Source organism: Oryx dammah, unplaced genomic scaffold, assembly GCF_014754425.2.
Source record: "Oryx dammah isolate SB20612 unplaced genomic scaffold, SCBI_Odam_1.1 HiC_scaffold_23, whole genome shotgun sequence".
In the NCBI taxonomy this organism is placed as follows: Eukaryota; Metazoa; Chordata; class Mammalia; order Artiodactyla; family Bovidae; genus Oryx; species Oryx dammah.
Genome location: NW_024070207.1, coordinates 56,566,988 through 56,587,278, shown reverse-complemented (window position 1 = coordinate 56,587,278; position 20,291 = coordinate 56,566,988). Strand labels below are relative to the sequence as shown.

General features: G+C 44.8%; 1 protein-coding gene across 1 annotated transcript in view; it reads left to right on the top strand.

Moving 5' to 3' along the window:
* Positions 1 to 16,122, top strand: part of LOC120881586 (phosphatidylinositol-binding clathrin assembly protein-like) — a 31,603-nt gene extending 15,481 nt beyond the window's left edge. The window contains exons 3-9 of the mRNA XM_040265300.1: positions 10,090 to 10,232; positions 11,818 to 11,893; positions 13,628 to 13,730; positions 13,896 to 13,989; positions 14,102 to 14,213; positions 15,073 to 15,179; positions 16,054 to 16,122. Of these exons, the coding sequence (XP_040121234.1) occupies positions 10,090 to 10,232; positions 11,818 to 11,893; positions 13,628 to 13,730; positions 13,896 to 13,989; positions 14,102 to 14,213; positions 15,073 to 15,179; positions 16,054 to 16,122 (704 nt within the window). The remainder of the gene's footprint in view (positions 1 to 10,089; positions 10,233 to 11,817; positions 11,894 to 13,627; positions 13,731 to 13,895; positions 13,990 to 14,101; positions 14,214 to 15,072; positions 15,180 to 16,053) is intronic.
* The last annotated feature ends 4,169 nt before the right edge of the window (positions 16,123 to 20,291 follow it).

The following is a 20,291-nucleotide window of genomic DNA, read 5'->3' as shown; positions in this document are numbered from 1 at the left end:
GTGTGTGTGTGTGCACTCAGTTGTGTCCAACTTCTTGCACCGGAGCAGTGGCATATAGGTGCGTGCGCATGTGTGTGTGACATGCTCCGTAGTGTCCAACCCTTTGTGTTGGAACAGTGGCATATGGACGTGTGCGTGTGTATGCTGTCATGCCCAACTGCACCAGCTCGGTGGCATATGGGTGTGTGTGTGTGTGTGTGTGTGTGTGTGCATGTTCAGTCGTGTCTGACTCTTTTAGCCGGAGCAGTGGCATATGGGTCTGTGCATGTGTGCGTGTGTGTGTGTGTGTGTGTGAGATAAATCACGTCTGACTCTGCACCAGAGCAGTGATGTATGGTTGTATGTGTGTGTTCATGCTCAGTCTTGTCTGACTCTTTGAGCTGGAGCAGTCACATATGGGTGTGTGCATTTGTGTGTTTGTGTGTGTGTGTGCTCAGTCGTGTCCAACTCTTTGCATTGGAGCAGTGGTTTTTGGTTGTGTGCTTATGTGTGTGTGTGTGTGGGCTCAGTTGTGTCCAACTCTTTGCATTGGAGCAGTGGTTTTTGGTTGTGTGCTTGTGTGTGGGGGGGGGGCTCAGTTGTGTCTAACTCTTTGCACTGGAGCAGTGGCATATGGGTTTGTGCGTGTGTGTGTGTATACTCATTCATGTCCTACTCTGCACTGGAGCAGTGGCAGATGTGTGTGTGTATGTGTGTGTATGTGTGTGTGTGTGTGTACATGTTCAGTCGTGTCAGACATTTTGTGCCAGAGCAATAGCGGATGGCTGTGTGTGTGTGTGTGCTCAGTCATGTTCGACTCTGCGCTGTAGCAGTGGCAGATGGGTGTGTGTATGTGTGTGTGTACGTGCTCAGTCGTGTCAGACTTTTTGCACTGGAGCAGTGGCAGACGGCTGTGTGTGTGTGTGTGTGCTCAGTCATGTCCGACTCTTTGCACTGAGCATTGGCATATGAGGGTGTGGGTGTGTGTATACATGCAGAGTCATCTCCGACTCTTTGTGCCGGAGCAGTGGTATATGGCTGTGTGTGTGTTTGTGTGTCTGTGTGTGAACTCAGTCATTTCTGACTATTTGCACCTGAGCAGTGGTGAATGGGTGTATGTGTGTGTGTGTGCTCTGTCATGTCTGACTCTGCACCAGAGCAGTGGTAGATGGCTGTGTGTGTGTGTGTGTGTGTGTGTGTGTGCTCAATTGTGTCCGACTCTGTACCAGAGCAGTGGCATATGGGTGTGTGTGTGTGTATGTGTGCATGCTCAGTTGTGTCTGACTCTTTGCACTGGAGCAATGGCATATGTGTGTGTGTGTGTGTGCATGTGTGCTCAGTTGTGTCCAACTTTTTGCACCAGAGCAGTGGCATATAGGTGTGGTGTGTGTGCGCATGTGTGCGCATGCTCTGTAGTGTCCGACTGTTTGTGGTGTAACAGTGGCGTATGGGTGTGTGCGTGTGTGTGCTCAGTCAAGTTCGACTGCGCCAGCGCAGTGGCATATGGGTGTGTGTGGGGGTGTGTGCATGTTCATTCGTGTCTGACTCTTTTTGCTGGAGCAGTGGCATATAGGTCTGTGTGTGTGGGTGTGTGGGTGTTCATTCATGTCTGACTCTTTTTGCTGGAGCAGTGGCATATGGGTCTGTGCATGTGTGGTGTGTGTGTGTGTGTGTGTGATCAGTCATGTCTGACTCTACACCAGAACAGTTGCGTATGGTTGTGTGTGTATGTTCATGCTCAGTCCTGTCTGACTCTTTGCACTGGAGCAGTGGCATATGGGTGTGTATGTGTGTGTGTGCGCATGCTCAGTTGTGTCCAACTCTTTGTGCTGGAGCAGTGGCATATGGCTGCGTGTGTGTGTGTATGTGCTCAGTCGTGTCCAACTAGTTGCACTGGAGCAGTGGCAACAAGTGTGTGTGTGTGTCCTCAGTAGTGTCCGACTCTGTGGTGGAGCAGTGGCATATAGTTGTGTGTGTGTGTGTTTGCTCAGTCATGTCTGACTCTGCACCAGGCAGTGGTGTATGGGTGTGTATGTGTGTGTGTGTGTGTGTGCTCAGTCATGTCTGACACTTAGTGCCAGAGCAGTGGCATATGGGTGTGTGTGTGTGTGCATGCACACATGCTCAGTAATGTCCAACTCTTTGTGCAAGAGCAGTGGCAGATGGGGGTGTGCATGTGTGTGTGTCTGTGTGTGAACTCAGTCATGTCCTAGTCTTTGCGCCTGAGCAGTGGTATATGGGGGTGTGTGTGTGTGCTCAGTAGTGTCCGACTCTGCACCAGAGCAGTGGTATATGTGTGTATGTGTGTTCTTGCTCAGTCCTGTCCAACTCTTTGTGCTGGAGCAGTGGAATCTGGGTGTGTCTGTGTGTGTGTGTGTGTGTGCACGTGTGCTCAGTTGTGTCCGACTCTTTGTGGTGGAAGAGTGGCATATGGGTGTGTGTGTGTGTGTGTGTGTGTGTGTGCTCAGTCCTGTCCGACTCTTTGGACCAGAGCAGTTGCGTATAGGGGTGTCTGTGTGTCTGTGTGTGAGCTCAGTTGTGTCCGACTCTATGGCCTGAGCAGTAGTGTTGGCTATGTGTGTGTGTGTGCATGCTCAGTCGTGTCTGACTCTTTGCACTGGAACAGTGGTGGATGGCTCTGTGTGTGTGTGTGAGTGTGCTCAATCGTGTCCAACTCTGCACCAAAGCAGTGGCATATTGGTGTGTGTGTGTGTGTGTGCTCAATCATGTCCAACTCTTTGCATTGGAGCAGTGGCATATGGGGTGTGTGTGTGTGTGTGTGTGTGTGTGTGCGTGTGTGTGTGTGTGTGCATGCTAAGTCATATCTAACTCTGAACCAGAGCAGTGGCATATGGGTGTGTGTGTGTGTATGTGTGCATGCTCAGTCATGTCCGATTCTTTGCACTGAAGCAGTGGCATATGGGTGTGTGTGTGTGCATGCTCAGTTGTGTCCAACTTTTTGCACTGGAGCAGTGGCATATAGGCCTCTGTGTGTGTGTGTGTGTGTGTGCACGCATGCGCATGCTCTGGAGTGTCCAACACTTTGTGGTGGAACAGTGGCATATTGGTGTTTGCGTGTGTGTGCTTGGTCATGTCTGACTGCACCAGCACAATGGCATATGGGGGTGTGTGTGTGCATGTTCAGTTGTGTCTGACTCTTTTAGCTGGAGCAGTAGCATATGGGTCTGTACGTGTGTGTGTGTGTGTGTGTATGTGTGTGTGATCAGTCATGTCTGACTCTGCACCAGAGCAGTGGCGTATGGTTGTGTTTCTGTGTATGTTCATGCTCAGTCCTGTCTGACTCTTTGAGCTGGAGCAGTGGCATATGGGTGTGTGCACTTGTGTGTTTTTGTGTGTGTGTGCTCAGTCGTGTCCAACTCTTTGCACTGGAGCGGTGGAGGATGGGTTTGTGTGTACGTGCTCAGTCGTGTCAGACTTTTTGCACCAGAGCAGTGCTGGATGGCTGTTTGTGTGTGTGCACACGTGTGCTCGGTCATGTCCGACTCTTCGCACCGGAGCATTGACGGATGGGGGTGTGTGTGTGTACATGCTCAGTCATGTCAGAGTTTTTGCGCCAGAGCAGTGGCAGATGGCTCTGTGTGTGTGTGTGTGTGTGTATGTGCTCAGTCATTTCTGACTCTTTGCACTGGAGCAGTGCATATGGGTGTGTGTGTGTGTCTGTATGCTCAGTCGTGTCTGACTCGTTGCGCTGGAGCAGTGGCATATGGCTCTGTGCGTGTGTGTGTATGTGTGTTTGCTTGGTTGTGTATGAGTCTGAACCAGAGCAGTGGCGTGTGGGTGTGTGGGTGTTGTATGAGTGCTCAGTCATGTCTGGCTCTTGGCGCTGGAGCAGTGGCAGATGGCTGTATGTGTTTGTGTTTGTGTGTGCTCAGTTGTGTCTGACTCTGCGCCAGAGCAGTGGCATATGGGTGTGTGTGTTCATGTTCAGTCCTGTCCCACTGTTTGTGCCTGAGCAGTGGCATATGGGTGTGTTTGTGTGTGTGTCTGTGTGTGTGTTGCGCTCTGTCATGTCCAATTCTTTACACTGGAGCAGCGGCATATGGGTGTGTGTGTGTGTGTCTACACACTCAGTAGTGTCTGACTCTTTGTGGTGGAATAGTGCTGTGTGTGTGTGTGTATGGACATGCTCAGTCATGTCCAGTTATTTGTACTGGAGCAGTGGCACATGGGTGTGTGTGTGTGTGATCAGTGATGTCTGACTCTGCACTGGAGCAGTGGCAGATGGCTGTTTGTGTGTTTGTTCATGCCCAGTCATGTCCAACTCTTTGCATTCGAGCAGTGGCTTATGGGTATATGCGTGTGTGTGTGTGTGTGTATGTGCGTGCACTCATTCCAGTCTGACTCTGCACCAAAGCAGTAGTATATGGGTGTGTGTGTGTGTGCACATGCTTAATCGTGTCCAACTCTGCTCCAGATCAGTGGTAGATGGGTGAGTGTGTGTGTGTGTGTTTGTGTGTGCATGCTCAGTCATGCCTGACTCTTTGTCCCAGAGCAGTGACATGTGGAAGTGTGTGTGTGTGTGTATAGGTGCATGGTCAATCATGTCCAACTCTGTGCTGGAGCAGTGGCATATGGGTGTGTGGGTTAGGGTTAGGGTTAGGGTGCATGTGCATGTGTGTGTGCACTCAGTCATATTTGACTCTGTCAGTCATATCTTGACTCTGTGCCAGAGCAGTGGTAGATGAATGTATGTGTGTGTGTGCTCAGTGCTGTCCAACTCTGCACCAGAGTAGTGGCAGATGGCTCTGTGTGTGTGTTGTGTGTGTGCGCTCAGGCATGTCCCACTTTTTGTACCAGAGCAGTGGCACATGGGTGTGGTTTTGTGCATTTGTGTGTGTGCATGCTCAGTCCTGTCTGACATTTTGTCCTGGAGCAGCAGCATATGGGTGTGTGTGTGTGTGTGCACTCAGTTGTTTCCAACTCTTTGCGCTGGAGCAGTGGCATATGGGCGTATGTGTGTGTGTGTGCACGTGCTCAGTCCTGTCTGACATTTTGTCCTGGAGCAGTGGCATATGGGTGTGTGTGCGTGCGTGCTCAGTTGTGTCTGACTCTGTGGTGGAGCAGTGGCATATGGCTGTGTGTGTGTGTGTGTGCTCGGTTGTGTCCGACTCTTCACCAGGCAGTGGCATATGGGTGTGTGTGTGCGCGTGTCTATGTGTGTGTGCTCAGTCATATCTGACACTTGGTGCCAGAGCAGTGGCATATGGGTGTGTGTGTTTGTGTGTGTGTGTGCGTGTACGTGCATGTGCTCAGTTATGTCCAATTCTTTGTGCAGGAGCGGTGGCAGATGGGGGTATGCGTGTGTGTGTCTGTGTGCGAACTCAGTCGTGTCCTAGTCTTTGTGCCTGAGCAATGGTGTATGGGGGTGTGTGTGTGTGCTCAGTAGTGTCCGACTCTGCACCAGAGCAGTGGCATATGTGTGTGTGTGTGTTCTTGCTCAGTCCTGTCTGACTCTTTGCGCTGGAGCAGTGGAATCTGGGTGTGTCTGTGTGTGCGTGTGTGTGTGTGTGCTCAGTCCTGTCCGACTCTTTGGACCAGAGCAGTGGCTTATGGGGGTGTCTGTGTGTGAGCTCAGTTGTGTCCAACTCTATGGCCTGAGCAGTAGTGTTGGCTATGTGTGTGTGTGTGTGCATGCTCAGTCGTGTCTGACTCTTTGCACTGGAACAGTGGTGGATGGCTCTGTGTGTGTGTGTGAGTGTGCTCAATCGTGTCCAACTCTGCACCAAAGCAGTGGCATATTGGTGTGTATGTGTGTGTGTGCTCAATCATGTCCAACTCTTTGCATTGGAGCAGTGGCATATGGGGGGTGTGTGTGTATGCACGTGCATGCTAAGTCATATCTGACTTTGTACCAGAGCAGTGGCATATGGGTGTGTGTGTGTGTATGTGTGCATTCTCAATCGTGTCTGACTCTTTGCACTGAAGCAGTGGTATATGGGTGTGTGTATGTGCGCTCAGTTGTGTCCAACTTTTTGTACCAGAGCAGTGGCATATAGATGTGTGTGTGTGTGCTCTATCATGTCCGACTCTTTGCACTGAGCAGTGGCACATGGGGGTGTGGGTGTGTGTGAATGTGCAGAGTCATGTCGTACTCTTTGTGCCAGAGCAGTGGCATATGGCTGTGTGTGTGTTTCTGTGTCTCTGTGCGAACTCAGTCTTGTCCTACTCTGCGCTGGAGCAGTGGCAGATGGCTGTGTGTGTGTGTATTTTCAGTCATGTCTGACTCTTTGCACTGGAGCAGTGGCGTGTGGGTGTGTGTGTAGGTGCAGAGTCGTGTCCGATTCTTTGTGCTTTAGCAGTCACATATGGCTGTGTGTGTGTTTGTGTGTCTCTATGTGAACTCAGTTGTTTCTGACTATTTGCACCTGAGCAGTGCTGTATGGGTGTATGAGTGTGTGTGTGCTCAGTCATGTCTGACTCTGCACCAGAGCAGTGGTGGATGGCTTTGTGTGTGTGTGTGTGTGTGTGTGCTCTGTCATGTCCGACTCTTTGCACTGAGCAGTGGCATATGGGTGTGTGTGTATGTGTGAACATGCAGAGTCATGTCGGACTCTTTGTGCCAGAGCAGTGGCATATGGCTGTGTGTGTGTTTCTTTGTCTCTGTGCGAACTCAGTCTTGTCCTACTCTTCATGCTGGAGCAGTGGTGGATGGCTGTGTGTGTGTGTGTGTGTGTGTGTGTGTTTTCAGTCATGTCTGACTCTTTGCACTGGAGCAGTGGTGTATGGGTGTGTGTGCACGTGCAGAGTCATGTCCAATTCTTTGTGCTGGAGCAGTCACGTATGGCTGTGTGTGTGTTTGTGTGTCTCTATGCGAACTCAGTTGTTTCTGAGTATTTGCACCTGAGCAGTGTTGTATGGGTGTATGAGTGTGTGTGTGCTCAGTCATGTCTGACTCTGTACCAGAGCAATGGTGGATGGCTCTGTGTGTGTGTGTGTGTGTGTGTGTGTGTGTGTGTGTGCGTGTGCTCAGTCGTGTCCAACTCTTTGTGCTGGAGCAGTGGCATATGGGTGTGTGTGTGTATGTGTGAATGCTCAGTTGTGTCCATATGTGTGAATGTTCAGTCGTGTCCAGCTCTTTGCACTGAAGCAGTGGCATATGGGTGTGTGTGTGTGTGTGTGTGTGTGCACACTCAGTTGTGTCCAACTTTTTGCACCAGAGCAGGGGCATGTAAGTTTGTGTGTGTGTGCACACATGCGCACATGCTCTGTAGTGTCTGACTCTTTGTGGTGGAACAGTGGCATATTGGTGTGTGCGTGTGTGTGCTTGGTCATGTCCGACTGCACCAGCGCAGTGACATATGGGTGGGTGTGTGCATGTTCAGTCGTGTCTGACTCTTTTAGCTGGAGCAGTGGCATATGGGTCTGTGCATGTGTGTGTGTGTGTGTGTGTGTGTGAGATCAGTCACATCTGACTCTGCACCAGAGCAGTGGTGTATGGTTGCGTGTATGTGTTCATGCTCAGTCCTATCTGACTCTTTGAGCTGGAGCAGTGTCATATGGGTGTACATTTGTGTGTTTGTGTGTATGTGTGCTCAGTTGTGTCCAACTCTTTGCACTGGAGCAGTGACATATGGGTGTGTGTGTGCTCAATCATGTCCAACTGTTTGCGTTGGAGCGGTGGCATATGGGTGTGTGTGTGTGTGTGTGTATGCATGTGCATGCTCAGTCATATCTGACTCTCAGAGCAGTTGCATATGGGTGTGTGTGTATGTGTGTGTGTGCTCAGTCATGTTTGACTCTGCACTGGAGTACTGGTGGATGAATGTGTGTGTTTGTGTGTGTGCATGCTCAATTGTGTCCAACTCTTTGCTCCAGAGCAATGGCGTATGGGTTTGTGCCTGTGTGTGTGCATGCTCAGTCATGTCTGACTCTATGTGCTGGAGCAGTAGAGTATATGTGTGTGTGTGTGTGCTCAGTCATGTCCGACTCTGTGCCAGAGCAGTGGCACATGGGTGTGTTTGTGTGTGTTCAGTCATTTCCAACTCTTTGCGCCAGAGCAGTGGTGTATGGGTTTGTGTGTGTGTGTGTGTGTTTGTGTGTGTGTGTGTTTGTGTGCTCAGTCATGTCTGACTTTTTGCACCAGAGCAGTGGCTTCATAAACAATCTGTGCCAACATCTGTTGGCAATAGATGTAAATCCCATTGCTATTGCAACCTTTGTAGCCAATTCAGCCTTTTGATCAACTCTTGATTTTGCTATTTGGCTTCAAAACTATTCATTGACCTAATGTGCATTTGTCTCCTGAAATTTTTTCTTATCATCATGATAATGGGTGTTTATTGCAGCAACTACCAGTTCACCACAGTTAAGCAGATTAATTTCTTCTCGATTAATTTCTTCTTCATATATATATAAAGTTTCCTGAAGATTATTGTCAACAGGTCCCATATTAGATTCTGGGACATTATATATAATCCAGCCCTGTGCTAGGATATAACATGTACCAAGATTAACTTTTCAAACCTGAAGTTTAAGCAATAATTACCAATGTGAAGGGTGCATGGAACCAAACAGGAGCACTTGAATCAGTACCAGCATAACTGAAAGATTCAGTCCAAAGACTGAAATCATGCCAAAGCAGAAATGAAAAGGTTGCAGAGGAAACTGCACAGAAAGAGGAATGAAGCAGACCTAAAGATAAAAATATAGCAGAGAATCTCATTCTTCATAACCTTAAACATGGCATGAACATGTGAGCTAAGTTGTTTCAGTCGTGTCCAAGTCTGTGCAACTCTGTGGACTGTACTTGCCAGGCTCCTCTGTCCATGAGATTCTCCAAACAGGAATACCGGAGTGGGCTCCTATGCCTTTTTGCAGGGGATCTTCCCCACCAAGAATCGAACCCATGACTCCTGTATTGCAGGGAGATTCTTTACTGCCTGAGCCACCAGGGAAGCCTGCCAAACATAACACAGCAACTGGCACATATTAGGCATTGATGCTGAGTATATGTTTGTTGAATAAGTAAATCTTACTTTACAGGGTCAGTCTGTCACTTTAATCCACTAGCATATTTGTTAAGCCCCTTCCTCAGTACCTGTCCTACTGCTGTGCATATGAAGGTGCTGTGTAATAGATAAGTGCTATGGATAAAGTTGTTTTAAAATGATAGTTTATAGATGGTTTGGAAAGCAAGGAGAATTTTTGAACTGATAAACAGCAAGGAATCATTGCATGTTCTTCAGTAGGAAAACTAAACAATGAAACTTATCTTTTGAGGGGCTGTAAAAGTCAATTAATTAATGGTTATAACCTTGAGTCAGGAAAGCAGAAAGGTGTTGCAATAAACCAGGTATGAGACTGTGGGGAAGTGGACTAAAGAAGAAAAAGCAGTAAGAAATTAAAAGGTGTAAACCAAAAAGTCAGACTTAGGGAGACAAAGCTCCTTACTGAACCTTCATGGAATGACACTTTTCTTGAGCAAGGCACAATGACATAATGTTTAATACCTTGATCTTCAAAGTCAAACAAACCTTATTTCAAATCCCAGCCCTTTCACTGAACTACCGGTATGACCTCGAGCATGTTACTTACGTTCTTGAGTCTTTTCCATTTATTTAATAAGTATTTTCCTTACTTGTTCCAACTTGGTATGTGCTAGCTACTGTGCTGGGTCTTGGGGAGACACTGGTGAGCAGAGTCAACGCAATCACAATCCTCATTAACTCTATGGAACAAATAGGATAAACAGGCATTCAGTGTCACCTACCATGTTAGTACCAGGTGACTCAGTGGTAAAGAATCCACCTGCAATGCAGGAGAAATGGGTTTGACCCCTGGGTTGGGAAGACCCCCTGAAAGAGGAAATGGTAACCCACTCCAGGATTCTTGCCTGGAGAATCCCATGGACAGAGGAGCCTGTTGGGCTACAGTCTGTGGGGTTGCAAAGAGTCACACACGGCTGAACAACTGAGCATGGGCATGCACAAATTTTACTACTGGAAATGAAGAAAATGTTTCAGATGATTCTCTTTGTCATGTCTCTGAGATTTGATTGCATCTGTATTTCAGGTAAAGTTACCAATTTTGGTTTTGAAATTTTTTTTTTCTCAGTCTGTGTTTTAATGCTTGTCACTGTCTCTAATTTAGATCTGGTCCAGTACATAAATCGAACAAATATGAGTGTTGTCCGTCTGGCTGACATTCTTTGTGAGAAAACTGGTAGCAGCAGCTGGGTGGTGGTGTTCAAAGCCCTGGTTACTGTCCATCACCTCATGGTGTATGGAAATGAGGTGAGCATGGCGTATATTCCTTCCTTTTAGTACAAAGGACTGTCGGGACACAACTACTGAATATGCTCAGTGTGTTAGGGGCTTACTACATTTTGCTTCCATTCATGACAAGTGGGGAAAGTACATAGAAGTAGATATTAAAACACCAATTTTTCCATTTTTACTTATGAATTTCTCAGTATTTAATAAAGTATACCATTTTGCTAGTAGAGGAAGTATGCCACGGAATGATATTTAGAGTCCAATATTATTTCTATAAATGGTTAAAATTCACACAATATTTGTCCATGTAACAGGTATATGTATGAAACTATAAATAAAATAGGATTCAAAGATAACACATGAAAATTTTGATAATGTTTCCTTCCAGGTAGGAGAAGTAAATTGAACTTGAGGATGGGACAAAGGCTACTATTAACTTGATCTGTAAGGCTTTATGCCTCTTATTTTAAAAATAGAGTTGAAGGGAATTCCCTGGTGGTCCAGTCGTTAAGAATCTGCCTTGCAGTGTAGGGGATGAAAGTTTGATCCCCGGCTGGGAAACTAAGATCCCACATGCCACAGGCCAACTGAGCCTGCGCCACAGCTAGAGAGTCGGTGCGCCACAACAAAAGATCCCACTTGACAAAATGAAGATCCATTGTGTTGCAACTAAAACCTAACTCAGCCAAATAAATAAATAAATGATAAATTCCTGCCAAAAAATAGAACTGAAGGAGATATGTGCAAAAGTTAGCAGTTGTCATTTCTGGGCATTGGGGTCTAGAGATGTACCACAGTATTCTTTTTATTTTTCTATTAATTGAATTGTTAAATAATTTAATGTGGATGATTAAAATAATTAATCCTATAATTGCCACTGACCCTTGAATACCCCAGGTTTGAGCTGCACAGATCCTCTTGTGTGTGGCTTTTTTCCATTGTAAATACTACAGCACTACAGTATCCATTCTTGGTTGACTCCACAGGCATGGATGGAATCACAGTTACAGTGGTATGGCATCTGCAGATAGCTGACTGTAAATTATATGTGGGTTTTATTCCCTGGTGGCTCAGCTGGTAAAGAATCCGCCTGCAATGTGGGAGACCTGGGTTTGATCCCTGGATTGGGAAGATCCCCTGGAGAAGGGAAAGGCTACCCACTCCAGTATTCTGGCCTGGAGAATTCCATGCACTGTATATACAGTCGATGGGGTTGCAAAGAGTTGGACGTGACTGGGTGACTTTCACTTTATATACTATGAATTATATGGGAATTTTCGACTGCATGGTGGGTCAGTGTCCCTAATTCCTGAGATGTTACTGATAGAAAGGCGTGGATGAAAAGTGTGTATTCACATTAGCTTTAATGTTTAACCCCTTGTTTATTTGGGGGGGTATGTCAACAGACTTGGCAGCACTACAGATCCTTATATTGGCTATCCCAGGGTGTGATGGTGCTCACCTTAATCAATGCCCCCTGAAATAGATAGAAGATATGTATGATAGAATTATGTTAAGTATGTATTCACAAAGACAAAATCACGAATGAACTCTATTTGTGAACCAAAACTAATTTTGAGAATTTGGCATACTTGTTTGACAGCGTTTTATCCAACATCTTGCATCGAGAAGTTCTTTGTTCACTTTACACAACTTTCTGGATAAAAGTGTCATAGAAGGTAAGATGATTTTTTGATGGAAATATTTCTTTGTGGCAAGGAGGGAAATATTCCAGAAACCATGCCTAGTTTTAAAAAATGGTTCTGAATGATGAAGGGTGTGATGTGGTATACATTTTACAGTGGAAAGTAATTTCTAAATTCATTGACACAACACATATGCAGGTATTTACTCAGTGAGGCTTTCCTGCCTCAGTCTCCCCAAAATCATGGTCCTTTTATCCCTTCTCTGCCTGAGTTTTATTCTTTCCACTTCTCAGCAACTAAACATCTCTGTATTTTTCTTTTCTTTTGCTTGTCTATCAATCATCATTGGAGTACAAGATCCATGTAGGCAGGTTTTTTTGTGTGTGGGGGGGAGGGTCTCTGTTGTTCACTGTTGATCCTACAGCATCATAGTGAACACTGAATAATTGCTGAATGAATAAGTAAATTGAATAAATGAATCAAGGCCCATAGTGAGCAGCTGAGTTTCTGTCATGGCCTTTCTCTTTATATTTTGTCTGTAAAGTAGGGGCAAGGTCGTTTGTTGAGTGAAAGGAAGACCAGAGCAATGGTAACAAGGGGATGGGGGTGTCAGGAAAATGCTAAGGATTTATAATAGTGTCTGTGAAAATGTGAAAGGAACTAATAAAGTTCAGTTATTTCTCTGGTTCAGGAATGGCACCATCAACACCACATCCAAAGGTGATATCAACACTTTGAGGAAGGGCTGGTGCACTGGGATGACCCTGAGGGATGACATGGGGAGTGAGGTGGGAGGGAGGGTCAGGATGGGGAACATATGTACACCCATGGCTGATTCATGTAAATGTATGGCAAAACCCACCACAATATTGTGAAGCAATTAGCCTCCAATTAAAATTAAAAATAAGTAAATAAACATAAATTCATTTAAAAAGTAATCTTTAACAGAAAGTTTTAGGAATACTGTACTTGATGAGTAATAAAAGCCATTCTAGTGTTTTTTTTTCAAATGTTGAAACTTTACATGAAATTTTATTTTATTTATTTTTTTGTTTTGTTTTAATTTTTATTTTTACTTTATTTTACTTTACAATACTGTATTGGTTTTGCCATACATTGACATGAATCTGCCACGGGTGTACATGAGTTCCCAATCCTGAACCCCTCTCCCACCTCCCACCCCATATCATCTCTCTGGATCATCCCCGTGCACCAGCCCCAAGCATCCTGTATCCTGCATGGAACATAGACTGGCGATTCATTTCTTACATGATAGTATACATGTTTCAGTGCCATTCTCCCAAATCATCCCACCCTCTCCCTCTCCCTCAGAGTCCAAAAGTCCATTCTATACATCTGTGTCTCTTTTGTTGTCTCACATACAGGGTTATCATTACCATCTTTCTAAATTTCATATATATGTGTTAGTATACTGTATAGGTGTTTTTCTTTCTGGCTTACTTCACTTTGTATAATTGGCTCCAGTTTCATCAATCTCATTAGAATTGATTCAAAATGTATTCTTTTTAATGGCTGCGTAATACTCCATTGTGTATATGTACCACAGCTTTCTTATCCATTCATCTGCTGATGGACATCTAGGTTGTTTCCATGTCCTGGCTATTATAAACAGTGCTTTTATGCTTCAAAGATATTGTTGAGGGATATGTGTGAATGTGGAATGATAAATCTTTGCATTTGGTGATGTATGTTGTAAATGGTTAACATTGGTTAAACTGGTAATAATAAAAGGTATTTCATTTTTAGGCTATGCTATGTCAGCTTTCATCAGACGATATAGCAAGTACTTGAATGAAAAGTCACTCGCGTATAGACGGATGGAGTCAGACATCACCAAAACCAAGAGAGGGTAGGTAAATATTGTTAATTTTTAAGCAAGAAGTACTGCAGTACATATCTGTTCTGATATGTAGTTTGGCAAAAATGCAGCTATTTTTCAAAATGCTGATGTCACAGTGCTTCTCAAACTCTTAATTAGCATTGATGTTATGAACTTTTTTTTTATCTTTTATAGGACAGATGGTGTGATGAGAACTATGAACACTAAGAAGCTGCTGAACACTCTTCTGGTTATTCAAATTCAGTTTGACGCTCTTCTGAATTTTAATGTAAGAGCTTTATAAATCCTTTTTTAAGAAAATATTGTTAAGCAGCATTGTTTGACTGTAGGTTGGAGAGGGAAAAAACCATGGTGGTAATTGATTCCTCTTTAATTTCCAGGCAAATGCTGATGAACTAACTAATGGTATAATACATGCTGCTTTCATGCTCCTCTTTAAGGATTCTCTTCGCCTCTTTGTAGCCTATAATGAGGGGATCCTTAATCTGCTAGGTAAGCTAAAGAATAGACATGACTTTTTAAAAACTAAACTGGCAAAAATTCTTTATTTGTAAAAACCTTTTATATCTAAATTTAGATTCATCTGTGTTTTAGGTTCAAAATAGAAGATCCTTACAAGATCGTGTATATTTACATAACTAGACATCATATTGGGTTTTTTTGTTAAAAATAATTAATCAGCCACAGAACTTTTCAATTTGTATATAAGTGCTAACTGATACTTCTGGGAAATTTATTGGGAAATTAACATGGATTGCTGTATTTATTCATTACATAGTAAGTCCCACTCAACTAATGTCAAATAGTACAATTCTAACTTTCCTAAGATACAGCCTACGAATTATTTTTTTGATCATATACAATCAAATGTTTCTTAGGCTTTTTGGGAAATTTCAGTCATCATTTAGCCCTAACCAGTTTTGTTGTTGACAATTTGAGATATTTCTTACATTTAGGAAGTGCCTGGTACATTTGTTGAGTTATAAAGGGTAGGAAATACAGCCTCTCTGTCAGAAACCATCAGAACTTGATGTTAATCAAAAAGATTCCAGACTAGAATTTGTAGAAATTAAACTAAACTATCTAAATTATATGTGTATGCTATTAAATGCCATAGATATTACCAGCACCAGTGTTCGGCATGCAGTAGTTCCTGTATAAAAAAATCTGTTGTTTATATTTAGATGTGCAGTGTTGTTTGTTAAAACAAAACATTACTGGATTAAAACTGTAATTGTTTTCAAGAAGATAAAATCATATCCAGAATTAACATAGAATCATCAGAAAGGAAAGAAACTTGGGATTGCTAAAATACTGGGTACTTTGTCTTTTTTTTTTTTCCTATTTTTAGATAAATATTTTGACATGGGGAAGAAGCAATGCAGGGAAAGTTTGGATATTTACATCAAGTTCCTCGAAAGAATGACCAAATTGGCACAGTTCCTTAAAGTTGCAGAGGTACAGAAATCTATTTCTAACCACAGCTTTTGTGCTATTTTCTGTATTAGTTTAGTATCCTGTACAACTATACCTCTACCCCACAATCACTGCCACATAAACAGAAATGGGTAGTTTTAATTATTTTGTAAACAGTACAATTAAAAACTAGGAATAGGTATTTCAAATGTACCCTCCAGTGCACTTGTGATCAAAAAACGATCTTACAATGATTTCTGTTTGTGACTTGAGGATAATTTATACCAAGCTTACTTTCCCACCAGAAACAGCTCTAAAACCAGTGAGATAAGGAAACATATGAGGTGGGCCACAGGTTTGCCCTAGTAGCTAATTCTGAGTATTTGAAAAGTTAGAACACATTTGTATGATATCCAAAATGAAGCCAAGCTCTTCACAAAACAAAGACTCAAAATCTGGCAGGTCTTTTAAAATTTTACCCTAAGAGCAAATATAAGTTTATGCTTAAGTGTGCAAGGCATTCTTTTGTGGTTTTTGTTAAGTCACTAAGTTGTGTCCAATTGTTTGCAACCCTGTGGACTGTAGCCCACCAGGCTCCTCTGTCCAGAGGATTTCCTAGGCAAGAATACTGGAGTGGGTTGCCATTTCCTCCTCCAGGGGATCTTCCTGACCCAAGTATCAAACCTGCGTCTCCTGCATTGGCAGGCGAATTCTTTACTGCTAAGCCACCTGGGAAGCCCCACAAGACATACTTTAGCCTGCCATTTTTCTTGATCTGGGTGTGTACCAGCCCAGCAAGGCACTCTTGCTCTTGGAGTCCTTTCTCTTTAGTGTACAAATTGGTCTCACACTTACTTTTCTTTGTTAACGCTCCTTGCTGTAATGTTTTATTATGCCCCTTTTTTTCTGATTTCAGCAAGCTGGAATTGACCAGAATGACATTCCATATATTTCTCAGGTCAGTACATCTCTTGTCTGTCTTTAAGTGGCTTTTTGTCTTTGTGTGTGTTTATCATCTGAGATGCCATCATTTTCTGTATGGTTACATGTGTATTTTCATTTCCCTGAGAGTAACATTTATATTTCTACTTATATATACATAGACTTGTGTCTTTGGAACAGGTCTGTGAGCTGTAGGTCTTACAAAAGAGGTCATTCCTCACTGAGTGCTAAATGGTGACTTATAGTGTAACAACTCCAACATGCTTTTTCAGTGGACAGAACTGATCGGTGAAAATAGCAAGGTATTCTTTACATCTGTGTCTCTTTTGCTGTCTCACATATAGGGTCATCGTTACCATCTATCTAAATTCCATATATATGCATTAATATACTATATTGGTATTTTTCTTTCTCACTTACTTTGCTCTGTATAATGTAAAGAACAGACTGTTCAACTCTGTGGGAGAAGGTGAGGGTTGGATGATTTGAGAGAATAGCATTGAAACATGTATATTATCATGTGTGAAATAGATCGCCAGTCCAGGTTCGATGCATGAGGCAGGGTGCTCAGGGCTGGTGCACTGGGATGATCCTGAGGAATGGGATGGGGAGGGAGGTGGGAGGGAGGGTCAGGATGGGGAACATATGTACACCCATGCTGCTTCATGTGAATGTAGAGCAAAAACCACCACAATATTGTAAAGTAATTAGCCTCCGATTAAAATTAAAAAATAATAAAAAAGAACATATCAAGGTATTGCGAACAGTGAGTTTAAACTTGAGGCTGTGTTATCTGCCTTTCAAGAGTGTCACCTCAAGCAACTCATTTGCATTTTCCATTCCTCCTTTATGCAAATGCAGAATGAGGGTGATGCTACTGTCTGCCTTACAGCAGAGTTGTGAGCATCAGATGAGCTCAGGATTTTTCCTTCCCCCAAAGTCTCTCATCAGGAATCCCTCAGACGGCAGGTGGTGCAGGTGAGGATGAAATGTGGGTCTGGCAGTCTGCTCATGCAGCCCGTGGGTGCCCTCTGGACATGCCTCCTCTCCATCCCACGTGTATTATAGGGCTCGAGCAGCAGGGGTTGCAGGCCCAGCCTGCTGACCTGCTCTGGGACCCAGACTAACACAGCAAGCTACTTTAGGTCACTTGGAATATGAGCCAAAGCAGTCTTTCCTGGTCTCCAGATCTCCAAGAGACCTCCCAGTACTCATGTTTCCTTTTTCATGGTGAGACGTGTGAGATACAACACTTTATCTTCTATTTTGAATGGAATTTCCTGGTAGACCCCTGGCCACTGATGCTCTAAAAATTTTACTGCTATGTAAGGCTCCTGAATCTTTGTAGGGTTGACCTCCCATCCCCTGGAGTGCATATCACTTTCCAAGGTCCTCTTTCTGCTCATCTGGTCCATTTAGCATGACATCATGAATGGAAGTAGATCAGTGCAATATTCTGAGGGGTAACCAAAGGGTCTAAACTTCTTCTGACCATATTCTGACCAACATATGGGTTAAGAGAGTTAACACAGCCTGAACCAAATCATAAATGTATAGCATTCCATTTCATCTGCCCACAAACTCTTACTGATTCATACTTTAGATGGCAATGGAAAGCACAGCACTCACCAAACTGTTAGCCACATACCATGTTCCTGAGACTACATTAACCTACCTCTACTGAAGAGCTATGACAAACCTAGGTAATGTATTAAAATGTAGAGACATCACTTCCGACAAAGGTCTGTAGAGTAAAAGGTTTGGTTTTTCCAGTAGCCATGTATGGCTGTTAGAGCTGGACTATAAAGAAGGCTAAACACTGAAGAAGTGATACTTTTGAACTGTGGTGTTGGAGAAGACTCTTGAGAGTCCCTTGGACTGCAAGGAGATCCAACCAGTCCATCCTAAAGGAGATCAGTCCTGAGTGTTCACTGGGGGGACTGATGTTGAAGCTGAAACTCCAATACTTTGGCCACCTGATGCAAAGAGCTGACTCAGAAAAGACCCTGATGCTGGGAAAGTTTGAAGGCAGGAGGAGAAGGGGACGACAGAAGATGATATGGTTGGATGGCATCACCGACTCAATGGACCTGAGTTTGGGTAAACTCCGGGATTTGGTGATGGACAGGGAGGCCTGGCGTGCTGTGGTTCATGGGGTCGCAAAGAGTCAGACACGTCTGAGCGACTGAACAACAGCAACAAAAACCAAAGAAACTATAGTGGCTGCAACTGGGTTACTACTTGATTGATTATGCTGCAGTTTGTCATTCTTCAGGGCCTGACTGGTTTGGGGGCCATGCTGGTGAATTATATGGAGATACAGTAGGGACCATCACCCCTGCATCCTTTTTACTTTTAAGATTGGCACGGATTTCTGCAATCCTCCTAGGAGGTGATCTTGTTTATTTTTACTGTTTTGACTGGACTGTAGGTGGAGGCATGTCCCCAGCTGGCAATGCTGTGACTTAACTGTAGTTAGAGGCCTAGAGGCCAGGAAGGGGTAAGGACATATCCTGATGAGGCATGTAACTTGGAGGGGGCGGGTAGGGCTCTCCATATCATCTCCAGCAAGGGAGGAGGAGGAAGCTTCTTCAAGTTCAGAGCCTTCTGGGGAATCTGGGGACTCAGAACTTCCATGGCTGTCCCCCAGGCCTCCCCATCCCATAAGTCAGGTCCGTAACTCTAGCACAACCTGCTGCCTGACTCTGGTGTTGCAGAGCTGCCTTGGTTGAGACTGGAGGAATGGGAGGTGGTCAGGCATGTATGGGGGGAAGCTTGTGAAGAAAAAACCCAATGGACCTTGGGAGGACAGGATCATTGCAGCTGCAAAGAAATGTTGAGTTTGGCGTCAGGAGAAGGAGGGAGTGTCTATCTGATGACTTCTCAAAAACCTTTGAGGGAAACGTACGTGTCTTCACAAGCATTCATTCATGTGCGGAGAGGTACCAAAGTGACCAGTTTCCTCACAGACATTGAACCCCATCAAATGGTCCACAATGGGAACCACTGTTGGATGCAATAAGGCACAGCTTCCCGAATGAGAATTGCACTAACCAGACAGAGAAACAATGAGAATGTCTGCCTTAGTAGAGGAGAAGATGGGATTTCATTGCCCAGAGTCACTATAATTAGTGATATCTCCCTAGATATCATCCTCTGATTTTCTCTGCCTTGACCTCCCTTCCTTGAGGGTGGTGGCAAAGGTGGGAACGGTTCCCATGCAGCCCAACATGGTGACACAGACCAGCTTCAGTTGAACTGGCCCATCATGGCAGCACAGACAAGCTTCAGTTGAACTGGGCTTTGGCGTCTTGGCCTTGGCCCCCTTCAGTGCTCAGTGCCTGCAGCCGGAGCTCTGGAGGAGGGGCCCATCTGGACAAGACAACCCCTGGTTAGAGGTCCTTCCTTCCCATGGGACCCTCCTCTGTCCTCCTTACTTCCACTCTGCCTGGTTCCTAGGATCCCCAGGACACCTGAATCAAAAACCAAAATCGATGGCTGGCAGAGAGACCGCAGAAGTCAGGCGAGGCTCTTTGTTGTTCAAGCGTCACACAGGTCTCCACTCCTTGCTCCGTGAATCAGCTGCTTTTACTGCAAGGGATTCCTTATCAGCACACTGGCTTCGGGCCCTCAGCCAGCACAGAGTCATCTGTCCTGGCCTTGGTCTGACTGAGCTGCTCGCTGGGCATGTGCTTTCTGGGGCGTTTTGGAAAGCCCAGGATGGACTGAGATGGAAGGCTCTCTGGGATGGGAGGGAGGCGGGGAGTCACTTGATCTTTTAATTCAATGGATCACATTTGAAAAGAGCCAGAAGAATGGTACCCTGACTCCTCTGAAGACATCTTGATTCAAAGTTCAAGATGAGGTCTTCCTTCCTTCCTCCTCTTTGCCCCCTCGGTCAGCCCCCTTGAGAGAGGTCCATGCGCCCTTGGGAGGAGCGTTTGCAGTCAATCTTGATGCTCGACCCCTGCAAGGTTGCGGAGGTCTTCCTCTGCACCTCTGCATTGCTTAGCCAGTTTCTCTCATGCTTCCGACAATCTTGACTTTATGTGGAGGAAGGGAAATGTTAAGTGCACGCTCTCCACGTTCAGGCTCAGCCAAACCCTTCCATTTTCTGAAGAGGCGTCTACCTCACTTCCTTGGCTGATCCTTCCTCCTCGGTCTCGACCCTGTCTCTGGCTCATGGAGCATCCTTCCATGAGTGGCTGTCCG